The sequence below is a fragment of the Podarcis bocagei genome (genome assembly GCF_964188305.1).
Source record: "Podarcis bocagei genome assembly, chromosome: 2".
Lineage (NCBI taxonomy): Eukaryota > Metazoa > Chordata > Lepidosauria > Squamata > Lacertidae > Podarcis > Podarcis bocagei.
In genome coordinates, this window is record NC_138126.1 from 63916105 (window position 1) to 63932879 (window position 16775).

The following is a 16775-nucleotide window of genomic DNA, read 5'->3' on the forward strand; positions in this document are numbered from 1 at the left end:
AACAAATAAATGACCTAATCAATGCCTGAGAACTACAAAGTGGGCCTTCAGAAATTGGCCACTAATCTACAAGTAAACCAGTATCTAGTCTCCTGCCCACATCTGCCATAGAATATTACCTTAACTAAGGAGTAGCGGCAAACTTCAGAATAAAGCAATAAACTCAACATGCAAACTCAATAAACTCAATATGCAAACATAAACAGGTGTGCACTTACCTAAATATATCAAGTAATGTGTAATATGTAAATCGGAATGGAAGCATTATCAAATAGTAACCCCAACCTAACAAGCCCTGAAATGACAAAGAGAAAGTTAGGTCCTTATCACGCCATTCCTTTGAAGTACAGTGGTACCCTGGTTTACAAACAGCTCTGTTTATGAACTATTCGGTTTATGAACTCCACAAAACCAGAAGTAGTGTTCCAGTTTGCGAACTTTACCTTGGTCTGAAATAATTACCAAATGTTTGGCTTTTAAGTATCATCTTCCTTTGCTGTTCTGCTTTTTGTTTTTACAACAGGACAACAAAAGTAACCACACAGCCTCTTATAGAAAATAGGTCCCCATTCAAGGTAACATCTGTGCTCTCCATTACCAAGAAAACCTGCAGGAAAGTATTTTCCTTGTACAGTCATACCTCGGGTTAAAGACGCTTCAGGTTGAGCGTTTTCAGGTTGCGTTCCGCCGCGACCCGGAAGTAACGGAATGGGTTACTTCTGGGTTTCGCCGTTTGCGCATGCGCAGACACTCAAAATGACGTCACACTCATGCACAGAAGCGGCGAATCGCGTTCTGCTCAGGATGTGAACAAGGCTCTGGAACGGATCCCATTTGCATCCAGAGGTAACACTGTAGGTGCTTTATTGTTTCATAGAACTGACCACAGAGAACACATGCTTCCCTAGTTAAGCTAATCTCAGTTATAGAACTTGCCCTTGGTTGCGGCCTTGAAACAACATAGCTGTAGATCCTGTGGTCAGCAGTGTTGACCTGTAGCGGTCTAGAAGGTGGTGGATTGAAGACACTTGGGACACCCTCTTGCTCATTCAATCGGTCCTGAACAGCTGCCTATGGAGGGAGTAACAAGGACTGCTTAGCATATTTTATCTATCGCACAAAAAATTCTTTTAGAAAGTATATAGACAAAAAATAAAAGGATGACTAAGATATCTAATACTGTAGTCAGGAATACAGCTTTGCTGAGCTCTTTGCATCATCCCCTGGTCATCAGAATTCCACAGAGCAAAAAATAAAAATACGGATTTATTCAAATTAGGGAAAATGCTAATTTTATATAATCAATATCAGTAGAGGCTGCAGAATTCGATTTTTGTGTGTGCAGAATCTGGATCCCCATTGTTCATCCAAAGTCTTTGTGTGCCCTCTGCAAGGGTGGTGCAGAGGATGGTAACAAAAGAAGGGGTCTTTTCAGGGGTGGCTCTGACTTTGGCCTGACTGAAGTACTGGACCAGAGGCTTCCATTAGTTGAATGGGGAAGGAACTTTTGTATATCCACCTTCCCCAACCACCCACACCCCTGCTTCAGAGGGATAGTGGGAAGTGCCACAGAAGCATATTGGATCAAAGAGCCTTTTGTCAGAGGAGAAAAAGCACTGGATACCATCTACTGTTGGTAAGCAACAAGTGCAACAAGCAAGCAAGCCCCAAGTGAGACAGTACCTCTATGTTCCAGTTGTGTTGTTCCAGTGTATGACGGCACTGGTCCATGGACTCTATGCCAGTCAGGTCCTGGGGGCAAGAAATGGGGTGGAAGAACTTAAGTCAAAACAATAAACAATACAGTCCTTGAATCAAATTTTATTTTGTTTCTCATTTAAGCCACTTCCATTCGGAAATCAGAATTCAACAAGGCATTTGTAAACAAACTGCCTCACAAAAGGAGCAAACATCAAACTTTGTGAGTCTTGAGATTCTCTTTCCACAAGACAGCTGGTCACACTAGAACCTGAGAAACCAGGATTCAAATTCCGGCTCTGCCACAAAGCTCATTGGGTGACCCTGAGCTAGTCACTGCCTCTCAGCCTAAACTACCTCATCGGGTTGTTGCGGGGATTAAATAACGGAGGCAAGAGCCATGTACACCACTTCGAACTCATTGGAGATAAAGGTGGGATATAAGTGCAATCAATCAATAGAATAAAATTATTCTGATTTTGCCTTCACCTCTCTGAGCTCTCTTATTTCTAAAGAACAGTCCGACTAGAGTTACAGCACTGTGATTAAACACTTTACTTCTTTTCATTAGCACTTCTTTTTCTAGTTTATTTTGAGCTTTTAATTTATTAGCATTCTCTGTCCAAATTGTGATTCATCTCCAATCTGCTCTTTGCAGACGTGAGTTCCTACATTTATCGTCAGAATAACAGTAGGTATGCTTTCAACCAAGGATATATTGCCACTATATGTAATGCCACACTGCACTAACAGAATGCATGCAGGCACACAGAAATAATTCAACAGAAGCCCTCAGGCTGTAGCATTCCACTCGGCTAGTTAGGCTGGTATTCCTGGTCTTGTTTCATCTTTGCTCAACCTTCAATTGTGCTGGACATGTGAAGTAACAAGCTTTGCTCTGCAAAGCAGTGAATTATTGCCTAATTAGTTCTTCAGAGATAATTCCTTATAACATTCCTAGTTAGCAGCATAATACTTAGAAGAGCGTAATTCTTCCTCTCACAACACTGACAGAACAAGTCTCACAAATAAGCCTCGGAACAGGATTTACAATGCTCCTTCCCTAAAAAATCAACTAATTTAAATGCCTTTCTGAAACATATTCCTGAATGGGCATGTGTACCTACTGCTTCTTCACATTTCTAGACTGACAGTTGACCTTTTCAGTGTGCTTAAAATGGTACTGCTGCTTACCAATCTACGAAGTTCAAAAGCTCATTTGCACTCTCATACAGCTAGAACTGCTGCAATATGCAGTAAAATTGGATGCCAGAATTTTCTCTGTTCAAAAGTATATAAAGGACTGTAGCAGCTTTATGTGACAAAACAAACTCTACACAACAGTGTTTTCATACAGGTCTCAATAGGGGGGTTGGGCATTTCAAACTATATACAATTTAGCAAGAATCCCTCTTTAAAACCCCCTTTTCTCCCTATAGGTGTAACATAATGCAGTTGTCGTGTCTTGTAAGCTTTCTTCCTCAGAGCCACCATTACAACAGATGGGGACAACAGCCTACATGTTTCCATGTCTACTGGATTGCCATGCAAGTGTCAAACCTGGTATATCTTCTGCCAAATTTGGCATTCTGGGAATCTCAGCGTTTGTACTAATGTGTTTGTGTGTATAACATTTTTCACAGTTATCTGTAACTACTTTACTCAAGGTCAGAATGAAAAACAGGCACAAAACTAACTGCTAATGCTGTTCTCTTCAGTGTTTTTTTTTAAAATACTATTTTTATTAGTTTTAAATTACAGTCCAATAATAGCCTCATTATAACAATACCAATTTATAATACAATTATTAATACCAATCATGCAAATACAGAATTATATAATTTATTTAAAGTGGCCCCCTGCATACTAGATTTGATGATTTTCTTTAATTCTGCGTTCTAAAGTCCAACTAGTTTCAATTACATTCCGGTAATAATAATAATAATAATAATCATCATCATCATCATCATCATCATCCCTTATACAACAACTGCAATATTAGTACAGTGGTACCTCGCAAGACGAATGCCTCGCAAGACAAAAAACTCGCTAGACGAAAGCTTTTTCCGTTTTCGATTTGCCTCACAAGACGAAATTTCCCTATGGGCTTGCTTCGCAAGACGAAAACGTCTCGCGGCTTTGTTTCCTTTGTCTAAAAACGAAGACATGTTTTGTTTATAAAGTTAATTTATTTTCCCTTCAATTTTTGAACTGCTCTTTACAGTATGTGTGACTTTAAAGAGCAGTTAATAAACTGTTGTTGTACCAAATTTGGCTTTGTTTGGACTTTTTTTGACCATAGGAACGCATTAATTGATTTTCAATGCATTCCTATGGGATTTCGTGATTCGCAAGACGAAAAATTCGTTAGACGACAAAACTTGCGGAACGAATTAATTTCGTCTTGCGGGGCACCACTGTAACTTCTATTCGTTTTGACACATTAAATGATTTATAAAGCTTCAAGTGAGGAACTCAAACTATATCCTTGTTCTTCCCGTGTGTGGCAATTATTCTGTCTGTAGCATTTCTTCTTGTCCTTGTAAGATGTTATGTCTCCCCCCCCCACCCCACTTGTTGCTGTAATGCATCATGCCTAGGGTGGAGCTGATATGCCATTGTTGTTCCAGAAATTTCTCCATCGCTCTGTCCCATGCTTCGTTGTTTTGCACTGAGAACTTTAACAACAGCTGCAAAAGTTGCTCTGTCCCAGTAAATAAACTGTTTTCACCATTTTTCCTCTCAGCCTAGGAAGAAGAGAGGTCTGTCAAACTGCAGATGACTCAATAAAGAACCTTATCAGTTCCTTGGCAGCTCACAAACGCCTTTCATCCTTTCTTCCAGCTGAAGATATATGGCCAGTTATCCTTCCAATTAAATTAAATTCCAAGTCCTCTTAGCATTATTCAGTTCACTTCGTAGATAATAAAGGATGGGGAAGAGTCAGCTCTAAGTTTCCATTGTAAACTTGTTGCAAAATAGAGCTTCCCTCCCCCTTTCCTTTTTTTTTTTTACACACAGTTCCATTTGATTGATGTTATATACCACATTTATAATCCAATTTCTTCCATCATCACTTGTACAAATATAATTTGAACCAACATTCAGGGGAAGGTTGCTGAATCGTAACTGTAGAGAAGAAAACTTTAAATAAAGAAACCGTAGGCTCCCCACCCACCGTCTTTTGCATCAGATGAAGTCTTATCTCAAATTCAAACCTTAAAGTCCTTGCAGTTGGTTTGTTCTGCAGTTTGTGATCTCATCTCTTCTAGCATGAGCCTGTACTTTAGACCAATTAAGCTCTAATTAACAGGAGAACCTCTGCTTCTTAATGGCGGCATTGGAGGGTTTCCAGCAGACAAAGTGCTTTTGCACCTCCCACATTCCATGCCAGAGTGAGAGCCAGGTACCCAGACAAATTCTGGGGGGAATTTGCAAGGATGATTTACCTTCAATCATCCTTGTTTTTCCTTTGCCTATGATCTCCCACTGTCATGGGGGCTGCCTCTATTAAGGCAGAGTGGAACCAGAAGCCCTCTTCAGTGTTATAACCATGGAACTGCACAACATTTATGAAGCACTGGAACATTTCCCACACTACTGTTTGTAAAGATGCAATCCGAAACAATTCTGTATTAGCTAACTCCTGCAAATATATTCCATGGCTTAAAGATGGCTATAAGATCAGATCACTAAATCTGATGGGTGCATTCTCATCTGAGATTTCAGTCGTCAATTTCGCCTATCCACCGGTGACTTGAAGGGCCTCTTGCATACATACAGCAGGACCCCCTTTACAGAAACAATGGAAAATAACTGGCATATCACCAGCTATTTTCAAAGGACAGAGAAAAAGGCATTTTAATTGCCTGAAATAATGCTTTTTGTTCATTTTTGTTTTGCAGTAAATGAAAATGTTTAACATCGCAGTAGAATATGCCCCTTGTGGTCAACTGTACCATTCATTCTGATGGGTTTTTCTGGTTAAATGTCCAACAAATGATTTTACTAATAAAGACGATGAATAAATACCTTTGTATGTATATTTCTAATACAAGAGTATTTACTGCTTTGAGGTGCAATTCAGAAGGTGCTTAGACAGACACAATGAGCCAAGCAGAAAGGAGAGTGGACCCACAGTAGACACAAAGCAGCTAGTGGCACTGAACTACCTGATCCAACGTGGTTCAGTGCAAAGCAAAGATCAGTCAAGTTATTTTAGCATTAGAGACAGAAAATCCCACAAGTCCGTCTTCCCCTACCTTCCCCATATGCCATGGACCCAAACCTGACCAGGCTTGCAACTGGTATTTAGTAAAAACTTACACATGCTAAATGCATTCATACATTTAACATCACGTCTGGTTTTGCTCTATGTCATACAAGTGAAACATTCCCAAGAAGCCTGTAACTAGCTCTGCTGTTAACTCCCAAACTATTGCCAAATTCCAGAGAATTATGTTTCCAAGGTGAGGAGCACCTGACTCTAACAGAACAAAAGCCTTTGCCAGGCTAAGAATTTGTTCTTGTACAAGTGCAGCAATCAAAGACTGAACATGATATAGATGACAGATACAATTTGGTAAAGTTTCTCAGTTAATTTAAGGAAGTTGTTTTTCTGGATACCAGCTGCAGGTTCACTTTAAGTTACAGATGGGATATACAATGGTATTATCAATAAAGTTCCAAGTTTTAATTCTCAGTTATTAATAAGAGCACTTATTACCATGGGCACCAAATCCTTTAATTTTGTGGTGAACCTACAGACCATACATACATGGCTAGCTGTCAGCCAGTCCAATCAACACCTCCATAGGTAGGAGGCAATCCAGTGCTGGACAGTCTCCTGACTGAAGGATACCTTTGAAGGTACAGATCAGACTAGCCAACAGCTGACCCAGTCTGTACTTTCACTTTGAAAGGCACAGATGTGGGCCTCATTCTCTCCACCCACATCGTGCGACACCGGACTTGACAGAAAATGTTGTCAGCCCTTTAATTCAAATAAAATTCAAGAAAAAATAAACCTCTCAGCGTTCTCCCCAAATTTCTACTTTAATAGTAGCTAATTAAGTATTGTTTTACATATTTTTCAAGTCACCATCCGACACTTGTTTGGTTCAGAGCTGGCCACTTCCATTCTAAATAATGAGGGAAATACACAGAGACAAGAATAGCATCTACATAGGATGTACAAAGAAAATAAAATTCCATTTATCTGGAACACTGTACCTATGCATGAAACTGAGCCTTATAACAGTGATATGCAGACTCTGTAATACAGGGTGCAGAATCTTCTCAGCCCAAGGGCCACACTCCCTCAGGGGCAGCTTTCCAGAGGTTGCATGACAGTGATGGGCAAGGCCCAGAACAAACGTCTGCAGGGCAGCAGATGTGAATCTTATCTTTGTACAACAAGCTACATTCCAGCCAAGTAAAAAACCTGAAGTTTCTACACAACTCCATCTGGGCAACCAAGAGACATTCTTAGGACACATTCTAGCCAGACAAAAGCACTTGAGGAGGGAGCAGAGCCAGTGTGTAGTATGGCCTAGGCAGGCCTAGAAGTCAGATAGAGAGGCCACATTTATCTCCTGGGCTCAAGGTTCACCATGCCTGTTGTAAAATATTTTTGAAGGAAGGTCTGGAAATACATTACTTTAGACTAAATGCATATATGGTCACTCTCTTCTCCCCATTACAGCCAATTTATGTTTCTAAAAGAAGTCTTAACAAAACCATATATTTTCGAAATTCCCATCATTTCAAATGTATGTAGATAGTTTCAATATACACCAGATCAGCAGTACAGTCACCTGCTCAGCATTTGTTCTAGGTGAGCAGCTGAACAAACTGCACCTACTTGCCTATTATACATTTCCTATTATAATGTCATAGTATCATTTTTTTCTGGGCCGAGTGAGTGGTAATATAATAGCAATATTTTCAGTTCTCCCTCCATCTCTTTATTTCAGACAAACAAGAACAGAGCCACAAGAGCCACTGGCCCAGTACTATATCCCTCCACCCCAAACTGCCTCACTTTTTTTGCTCAGAAAAGTGAAGTACAGTGGTGTCTGCCTCACATCAATGGTAAGGTAAAGATAAGGTGAGGTAAAGGACACCTGGACCATTAAGTCCAGTCAAAGGCAACTATGGCTCTAAGTGCCGCCACCTACCAACTGGCATTTCAAAATGCAACAAACACACACTGCAAAGAATGTGGCATTTATCAAATGCCCGAATATGGCTTAAACCAAATAATCTCTTCAAAGTAGTACAACCAAGGTAATTTAGCAGCTTTAGAAGCAAAGAGAAAAGAAGGATTGGAAACTTGGAAGAATGAGGGGTGTTTGAAGAGTACTGCTGTGTGTGGGATAGGTACTTTAGCCTTGCAGTTAGTACATTTAAGAAATAGTGAACATTACATTTTGATTTAATTGTTAATATATTGTGATTATTCAAAACAATAAAGGGAGTGCTTTCACCCCAATGTGCTCTCCCAAAAGGCAAAGACAAAAAAACCAACCCTCCTCCAGAAGACAAGAATTGACTAAGACCCCTGACAAAGAAATGTCAAATATAGGTATAACAAGAGAAAATTGGAGCTTTGGGGGAGGGGAGACAGAGTAGTTGCTGTTCTTCCTCAGCCCCATCTCCATCCAGCTCCCCTACAACAGTGTGTGGATTTTTTATAAAATGCTCAACTCACCGTCAATAATTCTTACTGGAACCACTTCTGTCAGCAGTGAGAGAATTAAAAGTTGCAACCATGCTAAAAATGTCAGAGCAGTACTAGCATTCTCCACTACAGTCATGTATGGAAGGTTATAATGTTAATAGAAACTGAAAGGTGCGGGAGGCAGTCTTGCCCATGACTTAAAAAGAGCAAAATGGCAATCAAAGCATTCAACCCTGGCTAAACAGGCCACTTGTGTGAAGAAATACCACAGTTTAAGTTATAAGCCATCATGGGAATGAATCCCCAACATAGTGCTTTCTACTTTTAGGAAAGTCCAAAATATACTCTCTCAATTGTTTATGCCAAGTGGTGCAAGACAGTTTAGGGCTCTCTATGGAATACTAAAGTGCAGGAAGAGGGAGGAAACAATCTCTTTTTTAAAAAATTACAAAGAATTGCAACTATTGCTCACTGTTCTTAAGACAGGGCAGAATCTTATGCACTCATATTTGGCAGTGGAGACCACTGGACTCGGTGGAATTTATTTCCAAGAAAATATGCTCGACTGGGCGCTATAGGAGCTTTTAATTGGGATTCTCCTCGCCTCTCAGTAGAGAAACCTTTAAAAATAAAAAAGCGGGGGGGGGGAGGGAAGGTCCTTTTTAATAATCAGCTTAGCAACCGGGATGTCCCTCCCCTATACAGGTGTACTGACTCATTTCCTGTTTGTTGCTCTTAACATCACAACGCATAATATTTGCCGGTGATTATTTATTTAAATGGTACGATGCGGAAGAGCACAAAACAGCGAAGCAAGCTTAACTGCTCGCAGGCCGACCCCACGGACTATACGTTGATGGTTCCCACCCCACGGCCATACCCGCGTTGCAGGGGGTGGGAGGCAGGTCCAGGCGGCGGCCTCCCTAGGCTGGCAGCCATCAGGCCACCGATGGTCAGGCCGAGGCCGTGGCCGCTTCCGCCGAGCGCCCCCTCCGCGCCCCGCTCTCTGGCCCCACCGCCGCCGCCCGCCCAGCAGAAACCTCAGGCCGGCCAGCCTGCTCTCCTCCGCCCCCCAATCCCCGGCGCCGCCCGCTCCTCTTGGCCGCCCGGCGCGCCGGGAACTCCCGCCCAGGCGGCCGGCCTGGCTCAGCCCGCCGCGCCCCCCTCCACCGGCCGCGCCCGCGTCCAGCACCTGGAACTGGAGCAGCTTCTCGGTCTGTTCCGCCGACAGCTCCCGCTCCTCCGGAGCCGCCATTTTGCTGCTGCCTCTGACCCGCAGTTGCGTCACTCCGCGGAAGTGACGTGACAATTCGAAACTTCCGACCGCGTTCTGCGCGCGCCGCCGCCGCAAACAATAAAATAAAAAGAGGGGTCTAGAGTAGCTAGTGGAAGCTCACGGAGATTGTGGAGGCGGGAGTTGTAATGCAGAATTTCCCGGTCCTTCTTGGTGCTGCGTGGTTCGTTGGCTTTTTTTGTTGTTTTGTTTCCTCTGAGACAAAAGTTAATAGTTGCCAAACTTTGGAGAAATCTAACTTTCAGCAGCCTCCTCACCCAGCAATAAAGGCAGCAGCGAGGACAGGAACTTATTCTCTTTATAATTTCGTCTGAAATGTGTGTGTGTGTTAGTTTCAAAGTATTCTAGAAGTATGCTCCCTGTTACCCTGCTGCGGCATGGAGGGATGTGGTTGGGAAACAGCAGCTGGCAACAGTCTTGCAATGTAGCACGCTGCTGGTACCGCAGTTTATAAAAGTGGGGCTACGAGGCTGGTTTGGATTCACAGCCCCACACACCCCCCAAAAGAAAACCCCGTACCAAACGCCCCTCAGGTTGCAGCAGCAGCAGCAAATGGTCAATCTTCTTAAATTGCTCCCCCCCCCAGCCCAAATCATGCAATGCATGCACGAGCCTTGTGCGATACAGACACATTGCGCTTGGGCTTTAGAATCTTTACGCTAAAGGGGACGGGGGGGTTTAAAATCACGTCCCAGGTGGAACACAGACATAAAAATGGATTTCAGACTAAACTCGGAAGCTGGACGTGCGCGCAAGCCAATTTCTACAAGTCTGTAATCACACCCATGTGTCACATTTGCACGCGCCCGCATCTAGCTTCCGGTTTAATTTGGAATCTCCATTTTACACCCTGGATGCAGAAGAGCCACGTGGTTGTTTGCCAGTGAGCGAAGGGGTATTTGCATTTAGTGCGGTGACAGCGCATTGCATCCGTATCAGATACGTTTTGCAAGGGAAATCATGCAACATGAAGTGGGGGGGGGGGAGAAGAGGTAATGAAAGTTCTATTGTGCCTGTGGAACCCCACTGGTGCAGCACTGAGGGTGTATGAGCTGCTGTAGAGGGGGAAGATGAAGGGAAAATCCTGCTGTATTAGTGGAAGTCTTTTTCCACTGACACAGTGCCACTATTGGATACAGCACTATGCCTATGGTGCACACACACTCATCCATTTCTGCTACTCAGAATGAAAAGACTCACCTTTCAATGATTTGCCTTAGTTCCAAGTTCCTTAAACAAACTTGGACCTAAGTATTTGCTATTGCAACCATATGTTGTGATATGAGCAATATCATACTCTCCAACATTTCTCCAATAAAAATAGGAACGTCCCATTCGATAATGATAATTTTACTATTTATACCCTACACATCTTACTGGGTTGCCCCAGCCACTCTGGACGACTTCCAAAATATATAAAAAACATAATTAAACATTAAAAACCCCTTCCCTATACAGAATAGCCTTCAGATGGCTCAGGGGTTGGATAACTCCATACCCTCCAACATTTTCTCCAGTGAAAATAGGGACATCCTAAGGAAAAGCGGGACATTCCAGGATTAAATCAGAAACTGGGATGGCTTCTCTAAATCAGGGACGGCCCTGGAAAATAGGGAAACTTGGAGTGTCTGCAATATTTTACCTGTCTGTTTGGGGTAGCTTCTAAAGTTCTGGTTATGAAAGGTGAGCTCAGGAGTTTGAACTGTAGCCCCACCCCCCGGGCAGAATTCCAAATGCCCTTTATTTGCAAGTGTTTATCATTTCTTTGTGGGAATATTAAAGTTTGGCCAAGGGGCACAGATGGCTGCACTACTATATATCTGCATTATTCCTCCTCTCCTTGGATTCAGTGGCACATGTGGGTGAGTTGGCACCAGATTATCAGATGCCTCTTGCAGCCCACTGGCTCCCTTGCATAGACCACCTGGCCACTCTTGCTGTCAGTTTCTGAGAGAGTGAAAGCTTTGTGTTCTGTTGATGTTGAATTCAGCAGAAAGGGGAAAGCAGACAGAAGCTGAACAGCAGCAGCAAACAGAACAACAACAAACTGAACAGAGAAAAGGGAGAGGAGAGAGAGAAGAGGTCATGCAGAGGAAAAAAGTTAGAAGGAAATACTAAATTTAAAATGTGACAAAGTACTTAACATGCATTGCATTTCATGTTTGTATTGCTTGCATTGCCTAAAAAATGGTAGGGTTTTTGTGATAACTAAGGTTTATGAACGTTGTACTGAATATATAATTTTTACAACCTTGATTGGGGCTGGCTCGTATTTTCTTTTTCTTTCAAATCACCATTTTCATATGATTAATGTAGCAGTGCGGTTCTCCTGAGTTAAAAAGAAATGTAAAAGTCAGATTAGGAAATTTTAAAGCTATGCACTCCTGGTCTATTAAGGTCAAATGACTTGTGATGTTAAATGCATCTTTGCAAGTAATGTGCACATTTTTTAAAAAGCAGTGGTGTGGGGTAGGGTGATAATGACCTGAATCACAGCAGATACAGAGGGAAGTTTTAACCCATTCCTCCCCTGCCATGTTATTGACAAAACATGCTCCTCTGAAGCTACTATTTGAATTGGGAAGAAAGCTTCCATTGGTATCAGTACCCTTTATTTATCTGAAGCCAGACAGTCATCTTGATAAGCAAGTCAAGGTGATCTTGGAGTAGCTCATAAAATCATAGACTTGTAGAGCCGGAAGGGACCCTGGGAGTCATCTAGTGTAACCCCCTGCAATGCAAGAATCTAAACTAAATCATAGTTACGTCTGTTGTGCCAGCCAACATTTGGCAGAAGACAATAAATAAATAAATGCACCTATATTAGTGATAGGAGAATCAGAGGCTCATAGTGGGCAAACCAATTGAAAGCCATTTCCATGAAGCCTGGTGGCCAACTAATTTTGGAAATTGTAACTTCTATTTTCTTATAGCTTAGGAAGTATCCTTTCACATTCTAGTATTTTTAATTTAGATCATTATTATCGTCATTATCATGATGATGATGCAGTGATTTTTATGGTTTGTGAACTAATGAAAATTTGTCCAGATGTTGATTGCTTACATTTAAAGCACATTCCCCCCCCCAAAAAAAGAATCATGGGAACTATAGTTTACCTTTCACAGAGCTACAGTTCTCAGCACCTTAACAAACTACAGTTCCCTGGATTCTTGGGGTAGGGGAATTTTCTTTAAATGTATTATGTGTATATAACACATAACATATGGTGCGTTGGCATCAAAGAGTGCCATTCACCAGCTGTCCAGCACGTGAATTGATAATTACATGACTGACTGCATTTTTTAAAAAAAAAACAAGCTAATCTTTAGTAGTAATTAACTACCTAGAGAGTTCCTTGAAAGATGGCAGCAGATGAGGCCCGGTGATATTCCAGAGGCCCTGTTATAAACAAAATCCTACAGTATATTGCCACTAATAACATTTATGTGTCACAAAATAGGCCACCACTAGAGGTCAGTAACATACAATTGTCATTTAATCTTGCCTGTAGCCAGCTATGCCTTTCAGAGCCGTGATGTGGAATGCATACTAAGGCTTGTGAAAGCATATCATTACTGAGCACCAGTGCCTGAGTTGCAATCCAACACTGCAGAGAAATAACACCATGCATGTGGGATTCTCTATAGATGCAATTGTGGAGGGTTTCACTAACTAAGCATAGGGAAATCAATATATGTCCTGTACATCACAATTTATGTACACTGATAAGCTGATCTATATAATTCCAACATTTGCTTACAAAAATAATAAACAAGCTCAGAAAAAGGCCTTTTCAGTTCCCTACTTTGCAGAAAACATGACATTACATGCTAACACGCCAGGTGACTTGTGGAGAGGGATGGCAGGCAAATATCTGAGTTTTTCTGCCACTAAACTCTTGATGATAAGCAGCAGTGAAGTTCACTGGGCTGGAATGTCCCCACATGGAAACCACTGGCTGAGCCAATTTTTATCCAGTGGCTCCATTCCTCTGCTCTCATCCTTAATGCAACAATCACAGTGGCTACAGAACGGCTACCTGCCTTTGCTCTCCTCCTTGATTGAGCAGTGAAGTGCAAAGGCAAGGACAGTTTGGAAGAAAAGAGCACCATGAATGTTTTTAATCAAATCACACCCATGTGGTGTAGTGGTTAGAGGGTTGGACTAGGACCTGGGTGACAAGGGTTCGAAACCCCATGAAGCTTGCTGGGTGACCTTGAGGTTCAAATGGAGAGGGAGAAGAACAATGTGCACTACTTTGAGCTCCTTGGAGGAAAGGTGGGGTATAAATGCATAGGGATGCCCTTGAAGATGGTCTGGTAACTGCAGCTGGTGCAGAATCCAGTTGCTTGGGTTTTGAGTGGTGTTATGAAAGGGGATCCTATTTCACTGATCCTTATTGAGCTTCTGAACCCAATTTAGGAGTTCATACTGGTAACTGAAGCCCTGGACATCCTGGGAACCAAGTTCTCAATGTAACGCCTCTCCAAATATCTGCTGGACTGAGCTTTCAGATCACCAAGGGAAGTCCTGGTCGTGGTCCCACCTACAACAGTGGTTCATGATGTGAGGGCATGATTTTATGGCCTTTGATTTTAATGTTTTATGGGATGCAATTTTATTGGATTTTTGTGTACAATGCCCTGGTGGTATAGAAATGAAATGAACAAATAAGATAGACTAGTGCAAAGTTCACTGAGTTGAAATAAGACTGTGAGATGGATGCTTTGAAGGATATTGTCTTTGCCTTATACATTGGCCTCTGCAGGCTGCTTCTCATCCAAATAGCCCAGAGACTGGGCTTTTCTTGCAGTGGCTCATCACCTTTGGAATGACCTCCCCGAGATACGGCTTGCCATAACATCAGTGTCGCTTCATCAGCAGGTGAAATCACTGTTGGGATACTGCCAGGGAGACAAAGTCCATCATGGCCCCCAAGCTGGCTGCCGGACGATCCATCGATCTCCCGTAGATACAGTATCAGCAATTAGCGACATGAGTTTCCAGAAATAGCTTGCCACATTCCAGAGCTCATGCACACTCTATCAGCAGATAATGCACAGCAAAAGTCGCACTCAGGAGAGCATTATTTAGAAGTTTTATTCAGCGTTGATCAGAACAAAAAAACATGACTGCCTGCTTCAGTGTCTCCAGACACAGAGAGAAAAACGAAAGCAACAGAAAACATAAACATCCTGTGAACAGGAAATGCGCAGGCTCTGTGACTCACAAAGCCTGCTCCCTTTTAAGGTGGAACGGAAATATCCTAACAGTCACATCTCTTTGCTCTTTTTCAGGGAGGAGTGGGGTGTATTGCATATTTGAATGCTGCTGGTGGTTTTAACTGTATCTAAATTCTGCATTTTGTTTAATGCTATTTAACTCTTGGGTTTGGACCAAGTATATTTCTACCCCGAGACCTTTAGGTGAAGGTGGATTATAACTATTTTTAATTAAATTAATTTATACAGTGAAGCCCAACATGGCATTAAAAGCTCACAATTGGGAGTTCGGGTTTGTTTCTTCCTAGCACATCACTAGAATGAATCTCTGGCTTTGTTAATATTGTTGCGTGACACCCCAATATCTGAGCGGTGCGAGATTTCAGGCACTTACCCAGAGTTTGTGTTTCCTTTTGCAAGTTAGGCACAGCAGACACCGTGGCGTCTTTAGGATATATGGTTTATATGGACTCAAGGGCATCCTGATCAAATTTGCAGATGACACCAAACTGGGAGGGGTGGCTAACACCCCAGAGGACAGGATCACACTTCAAAACGACCTTGATAGATTAGAAAACTGGGCCAAAACAAACAAGATGAATTTTAACAGGGAGAAATGTAAAGTATTGCACTTGGGCAAAAAAAATGAGAGGCACAAATACAAGATGGGTGACACCTGGATTGAGAGCAGTACATGTGAAAAGGATCTAGGAGTCTTGGTTGACCACAAACTTGACATGAGCCAACAGTGTGACGCGGCAGCTAAAAAAGCCAATGCAATTCTGGGCCTCATCAATAGGAGTATAGCATCTAGATCAAGGGAAGTAATAGTGCCACTGTATTCTGCTCTGGTCAGACCTCACCTGGAGTACTGTGTCCAGTTCTGGGCACCACAATTCAAGAAGGACACTGACAAACTGGAACGTGTCCAGAGGAGGGCAACCAAAATGGTCAAAGGCCTGGAAACGATGCCTTATGAGGAACGGCTAAGGGAGCTGGGCATGTTTAGCCTGGAGAAGAGGAGGTTAAGGGGTGATATGATAGCCATGTTCAAATATATAAAAGGATGTCACATAGAGGAGGGAGAAAGGTTGTTTTCTGCTGCTCCAGAGAAGCGGACACGGAGCAATGGATCCAAACTACAAGAAAGAAGATTCCACCTAAACATTAGGAAGAACTTCCTGACAGTAAAAGCTGTTCAGCAGTGGAATTTGCTGCCAAGGAGTGTGGTGGAGTCTCCTACTTTGGAGGTCTTTAAGCAGAGGCTTGACAACCATATGTCAGGAGTGCTCTGATGGTGTTTCCTGCTTGGCAGGGGGTTGGACTCGATGGCCCTTGTGGTCTCTTCCAACTCTATGATTCTATGATTCTATGATTCTATGGTTTATATATACATATGTACAACCTGGGCCTACAATTTAGGGGCTCACAGTATCAACACCCCAAGAGGATCATGTTGTTCCCATAGCTGCAGTCTTGGATTCAAACAGAAAGCAAACATTAGTTTCTAACATTGCTCTCCTTCTCTCTCCAGATTGCTGCTTCCCTTCTAAGTCACATCTTTCCTAACCTCTCTACTCTAAACTCTGGCTTTGTCTGTTGAGTAATGGTACCCTATCCATTTGCTGTCTAGCACAAGCCCTTTAATCCTTTATTTCCTTAAGGAGGTTAACCCGGCTTGATTAACTATTAACACTTGCTGAATCCAGCAATTAGAAGTGCCTCCTACTCACCTTAACACCCCAACCCTTGATTAAATTCTAACATTTACTGGATCTGGAGATTAGAGAGATCTGGCACCTGCAAACTCATAACACGGCACAAACTGCCAAGTTCCTCTTTATTCCTGGTTTCACTGAAGGATGTAGACAGGTCTGA

General features: G+C 42.4%; 2 protein-coding genes across 3 annotated transcripts in view; one reads left to right on the plus strand and one right to left on the minus strand.

Annotated features, from left to right (window-relative positions):
- KIAA1191 overlaps positions 1–16775 on the plus strand; it is a 282731-nt gene that overhangs the window by 216643 nt on the left and 49313 nt on the right. The window lies entirely within an intron of this gene.
- Positions 1–16775, minus strand: part of FAF2 (Fas associated factor family member 2) — a 32014-nt gene that overhangs the window by 8441 nt on the left and 6798 nt on the right. The window contains exons 1-4 of one of the 2 annotated variants that reach the window (XM_081184956.1): positions 9573–9694; positions 1684–1752; positions 937–1071; positions 219–295 (exon numbers count right to left, since the gene is read on the minus strand). In XM_081184956.1, coding sequence (XP_081041082.1) covers positions 219–295; positions 937–1071; positions 1684–1752; positions 9573–9635 — 344 coding nt within the window. In that variant the 5' untranslated portion in view covers positions 9636–9694. Of the gene's footprint in view, positions 1–218; positions 296–936; positions 1072–1683; positions 1753–9572; positions 9695–16775 lie in introns of those variants that run through there. The other variant, XM_081184957.1, reaches the window with a different exon arrangement.